Source organism: Drosophila hydei, unplaced genomic scaffold (genome assembly GCF_003285905.1).
Source record: "Drosophila hydei strain 15085-1641.00,03,60 unplaced genomic scaffold, DhydRS2 tig00008144-arrow-arrow-pilon, whole genome shotgun sequence".
Classification (NCBI taxonomy): domain Eukaryota; kingdom Metazoa; phylum Arthropoda; class Insecta; order Diptera; family Drosophilidae; genus Drosophila; species Drosophila hydei.
The window spans coordinates 643,762-649,713 of NW_022045849.1; the positions used below are offsets into that span (position 1 = coordinate 643,762).

At 42.1% G+C, this 5,952-nt stretch overlaps 2 protein-coding genes across 2 annotated transcripts; one reads left to right on the plus strand and one right to left on the minus strand.

Moving 5' to 3' along the window:
- Window positions 1–554: 554 nt before the first annotated feature.
- LOC111598087 lies at window positions 555–963 on the minus strand. The gene is made up of 2 exons (XM_023313136.1): window positions 941–963; window positions 555–869 (listed from the first exon to the last, which is right to left on the minus strand). Exons 1-2 carry the CDS (start codon window positions 948–950, stop codon window positions 595–597), a joined length of 285 nt encoding a protein of 94 aa, XP_023168904.1. The 5' UTR covers window positions 951–963; the 3' UTR covers window positions 555–594.
- A 2,758-nt stretch (window positions 964–3,721) lies between these two features.
- Window positions 3,722–4,260, plus strand: LOC111598088. Its single transcript, XM_023313137.2, has 2 exons — window positions 3,722–3,908; window positions 3,992–4,260. The coding sequence occupies exons 1-2, from the start codon at window positions 3,899–3,901 to the stop codon at window positions 4,258–4,260; spliced, it is 279 nt and encodes a 92-aa protein (XP_023168905.1). The 5' UTR covers window positions 3,722–3,898.
- Window positions 4,261–5,952: the final 1,692 nt, after the last annotated feature.

Below are 5,952 nucleotides of genomic sequence, written 5' to 3' on the forward strand. Positions count from 1 at the left end.
GAGCAATTCATATCATTCATTGAATTCGTAAGTTTTTAGCAAAGTGGGAATAGTTCGAGTTGGAATAGCTTGGGCCGAAACACTTCATGACTTTGATTATAGATATTTAGTTAGACAGCTGAGAGATATGAGTGAACTTTTTCGATGCTCCGCGACAGCAAAGTTTTGCCCAACTTTGGCCACATTCGCTGGGCTGCTGGACAGGTGTCATGTCGGGGCCTAGCAACGCATGCCAAAAAGTTTGCTCATGTAATTAATTAATTTATTTTGACACAGAATCGATAGCTCCAGCTGCATCAAATCCAATCAAGACTTTGCCACAAAAACTAATTGACAAACAAAGCAAATGAGAACGAATGAGCCAAGGAACCCAATATCCGGGCTATGGCTTAAATAATTAGATAGAAGACTCTCAAGACTTTCAATACTCATACAAACAGAGAGACAGGAGGAACCAATATACTCGCCTTACACTCTATGAGAGAGCATACCCAAGCGAAAGCCATATCAAATATCAGATTGAAAAGAAGTTTTTGATTTGATTTTTTTTGCGCTGCTCTCGATTTACGACAAAGTTGGATCGCAAACGTTTATTTATTTGGTGTATGGCTCGATCCACTTCCACTGCTCCCAGACGACGCAGTCCTGCTCTGGCTCCATGAAGGCGTAGTTATCGGGGCACTGAATGTAGTCGGCCTTCTCCTGACCCTCCCGGCAGACCCAGTAGTGAGTGGGATCGGAGATGTCGCGGAACTTGCGAGCGTGATCCTGAACAATGTCGCAGTTGGGCTCCGCATAGATGTCTTGACCGTTGTAGGCAGTTGCCAGCGTGACGAAGATGCCCAGCAGCAGGAAGCTCAGAATCGTAGCTGAAACGAAGATGAAACCGAATCCCTTAGACCCTTGACAAGAGCAAGAAAAGAAATCATCAAAGTCTAACCTGAATGCATTTTGTTGCGTGTCTCAAATGGAAATGTTGCATTTGGTGGCATTCTGGAAGCATATTTATAGTGTTCCCGTACAGTCCCATGCTCGACTGCTGTGCTCACCTGCTGGGTGGGGCTCCTTATCGGGGACAGTTGTCTCAATGCGAAGCAAGCAAAAGCACTTTCTGCAAATTACCTTAGATTTTCGAGCTATTTTTAGAGCCTATCTTGTGTGATATGGGCACATCAGATGTTGCTTGTGCAATGTCTGATGCTGCTCCTCAGCCTCCTCCTCCTTCTCCTTCTCTCGCTTGACTAGCCAGCGTGTAATGGCATTTTCGTTAAGCGTAGCCACTTACTTGATAATGAGCAACTGCCACTGCCACTGCCAGAGCCCTAGCACCTGCCGCACAGCTCTGCCTGCCTCAGCTATAGTCTGCAATCGTCTTCGTCATCGTCTTTAACGAAATGCTGAAAATTTAAGCCAGCTACAGTCTTAATTGACTATACACAACTCTCATTAAATGAAGCCCGGCGGGACGGCCGACTCATTATCTAGCTCTGTCTGCCTCACTCTTAAGCTGACTCTCTATCTCTCTCTTTCTGCTGTTCAAGTTTGGCTTTTGGCTTCTGCCTCCTTCTCTTGGCCCTTTTGTTGTACGCAACTCTAATTTGGTGAGTCTGTGGGGTTGGTGAAGAGACTCCAATCATTCTCTTTCTTTCTCTGTCTGGGTTTACCTGATCGTTCCCTGCCCTGCCCTTGGCTTAACCCTTTTCAGCATAGGGGCAAGAAGAGGCGCTCCCAAAATTTTCTTTCTCTCTCTGTCTGGGCTTACCTTATCGCTCCCTGCTCTGCCCTTCTCTCCCTCTCTTTCCCACACTATCCATCCATCGGCACCTGCTATGGCGACAGCTGCCTCGCTCCCTGCCAGCCGCTCAGTTCAATGCGGAAACTGTAATTGCTTTTTAAGCATTTTGTAATAGATTTTGGTCTTTTTGCTTTTTTGTTGACTCTTTTTGTTTTATTCATCAATGTGTTAACGGTTTTTGGCTCTGATTATTTCGTGATATTTTTGCGCCAGCCACACTCAGGCATTTATGTTGGTCAAGTGTTCGGCACGAAACGCTTTAGGGGGTCAGCCGCAGCCGCAGCACACAAAAACCACACACAAAGCGCTAAACAGTTAACAAAAGATGTAACACGAATATCAGCAAATATATGCTTAAATAAATGTGTGTTAAATATGTAATTTGCGAAAAATAAATAGATACGAATTGAGAGGAAACATTTCCTCCTCTGTTTTGCAATTTAAATGAAGCCACATTTCAGCACGATCATAATTATATTGTCCAACAGTTTGATTGGGTTATGCTGGCCCAGGCCTTTGTGCAACCCGAGACTATGCTAATGGCCTTGCTGCCCATTCAATGCCCATTAAACAAAGCAGCTCGCCAATCAATATTCAAAAGCTGCTTTTTCTTTCTTTTTTGCTATTTAAGGCAAATAGATTTTTGATAGCGCAGCGCTGGGGCAGAAAAGGGAAGATACTGAAAAGATACAACAAATTTATAACTAAACTCTTAACTTAATAGTCTATATATATTATTCGACGAGAAACACAAAGAAAATGATGGTAAACAGCGCCTAAATTTGTTGTTAAAATGTCAACAGTTAGAAATTGAAACAGCAGCCGAAGAGGCAAGCGAAGCTGCAGCAGTAGAAGGAGCAGCAGCAGCAACAGGCAAGCTGAAGCTTCTACTCATTCTCTTCTTCCTTCTGCTGCCCCATCCTCTATTCCTTATCCTGTCCCTTACCCCTTACCCTACTGCTCCTGCTGCTTCTTTGCCTAGTATTACCTACTTGATCAGCAGCCTCTAAGCAACTCGAACTTAATGCCCTTGAGAGCTATATACTAGAAGTCTTTAGACACTCTTTGGCATGCTTCAACCTGATCTAAGCTAGATCTAAGCCTACTATAGAAGTAAAAGTATATCAAACAGCAAGTGATCGATTATTATTGTAATAATGATTAATAGTAAAACATTTAAATATATTGAGATAAAATCAAGTTTTACGAGATTTAATCGAGGTCTGCCGAGTGAAGCTGTCTTAGCTGTTGTCTTCATAGATATTTAATAAGATAAATTTATTATGTTGTTGAATTTAAAAAATTAAATTTAATTATAAACATTTCACCTGAAGTTTATATATATAAATTTAGAAATCACAAATTGGTTGAATAACTCATAATTAAATTTAGTTTATCTTAGTAAATTGTTATAGCTTTTTTTACCTAACTAACTATTAAAAATAAAATTTAAAAAATATTTTAACTGTGTGAATTGAACATAAATGAGAGATGTGACTCTGTAATAATTGCCAAAAAAAAAATAATAAAGTAAAACATAATATATATATATATATATATATATATATATATATGTATACACTACACATATTTTTACATACATCTTTATAGTCCATTAAAAGTATGAATTGAACCTGAAGTTTGTTTCAGTTTCCTCTGATTAAATAGCTATCAATATTATTTCAATTAATTAAGTTTGGACTTTCTTTCGGCAGACAAACAGAAAACCTTGAAAGCGCAATCAAAATAATTTGACAAAAAAAACAATAATCAAATTCGTCACTTTTCCTATACTTTCTTCTAGTTTTCTGTTTTCTTGTTTTTTTTTTTTTTGCTTTCTCAATCAGAAATCAAATCAATTAGATGAGTAACTAACATTAGATATAGCCACGCCTTTCTCTCTCTCTCTATTTCTGTGACGTTCTTCCTGCTGTTTGTGTTATCTGTTATCATGTTTAGATAGAAATCAACGGATGCGCTTGTTGCCAATTCTATTAGCATTTAGTTTGTCTTTTACGCTCTGGCAGGCGCTGGGACTCCATATAAAGGTCGATCTGTCGCACGTTTCAATCACAGAACTCTTAGAAACTCTCTCAACCAACCATGAAAGCCGGTGGGTATATAGTCTCTTTTATAAATGAATGTATATTCAAACATATTATTGACTCCCTTGTCAATTGCTTCTGGTTTCTGTAGTCTTTGTCCTTTGCGCCGCTTTGGCCGCCTTTGTTGTTGTTGTGAATGCTGATGCTGGTCGCTCGGCCTGCAAGGATGAGTCGGAAATCGGCCAGACATACCCCCATCACTTCGATCCGGCCAAATACTGGCTGTGCGAGACTCTGGGCACCGCTGCCACCGAGATCGACTGCCCCAACGGATTAGCCTACATGCATCTGCTGAAGGAGTGCATTCCCTGGGCCAGCTACATCTGGAAGAAGCCCGAATACCCACCAACCGTTGCCTAATTTCTTAACAGCTCAAAAATAAACAATTGACAAATGCATTAACCAAACGATCCCATCTGACTCGGGCCACCAGGCGTATGCGCAATTCGCGATTCGCATTAAGCATACGCACAGTGGGCGCCCTTTTCAGCGATTTGCCGATTTGTGTCTTGATGCCGCCACTGAACTTGCCCCACACACGCACACACGCACGCACACACACCCACTCACACACTCACACACTTACACACGCGTCAAACGGCTGGGCGACGGTGTCAAGTTTGCCCCACAGAAAGCTCTATCAATGCAAAAATCTTCAAAGCAGAAAAACCCCTTTACTTGTTGATGTTAAAAATACCCTGTGTTTGAGAGTGCTTTCAGTGGGGTATACTGCATTTGTGAGAGCATATGCCACATCAAGGTAGATGCAGACGTCTAATGACCACTTGATTGCTGTTCGTCCGAGGATACCCTGTATATTGGAAAACTGATTATGGTGGAGTATATTACATTTGTAGGGACAGGCCAGCAGGAAGTCTGGCAGATATTAAGTAAATTTTTAAGTCTTGAGCGACACAGTTGATTTGCCTCGAATGCAACACCAGAAACCACTCTAACTTGTCTACAGGGTATTTCACAGTCTATATATTCTACAATATATGGCAAAGAAATGGAGTGAAATAAGCGCTACAACTCAGTATATTTTTTCTGTTACTCTACAAATTAGTACTCATGTCAAAATGGATGTACAGGGTATCGCCTAGTCTGGCAGCGTACTCCAGATACATTTGTTCGTTATTGAGCGAAGCAAGAACCTTAAACATGAGCTTAAATGTGTAGGGAGGAAAGTTAGACAGCTCATACCTGTTTACAGGGTATTGCATAGCCTGTCAAAGTCAAATTTTCATGATGCCACAAATGATGAAGTCTGGACGTGTTCTTAATTGTCAGCATGAATGGAAATAGGCAACTCAGTTCACAGCTGCTTACAGGGTATGGCAAAGTCAGTCAGTCAATAAGAGAGCCAACTAGCTTGCTGGTTGCTTGTTGCCCGCTGCTGCTGCTGCTGGTGCTGGTGCTGCTGTTGTTGTGGTATGTTCGAGTGTAGATGCTGGCTGTGTGGAGTGATTCGCATTTTGAAGAGTGCATTTGTGGAGTTACATAAAATACGAAATTGAAAACATGTTGCCCGCTCATTGTGTTTGGATTGAAGCTTTGCTTTTCGGCTGCGGCTGCGGCGGCGGCGGCGACTTTGGCAGCGCGAAGCAACGCGACGCGACGCGACGCGCTGTGATGCGACGCCGTCTTTTGTCTTTGGCCCATTGCTTTATGATATTCGTTCAGCTTTGCCGGCCAAAGTATAAAAGTGCATGCGACGCAGCAGACCGCAGAGTAGTTTGCAATCGACAATCGGGCGAGCAGCACACCATCTTCAACAACAACAGCAGCAGCAACAAACAACTCAACCTTGTTGCCTTCTGAAACGGTTAGTGGAGCCAAAGGATAGTCGTGGCCCAAAGTGTTTTACCAATCCAAAGTGAACCAAGTGTCAAGCTGAGCTTAACAAGCGAACACTCAATTCGGCAGGTCGCAGCTGATCAGCCTGGACAGATCCCATTGAAAGTGGATAAAGACAGGGTATATTGGTTTCGCGCAAGTGTTTCTAACAGGCAAAAGAAAGCATCGCTAAGGCCCTCTCAACTGAGCCAATCT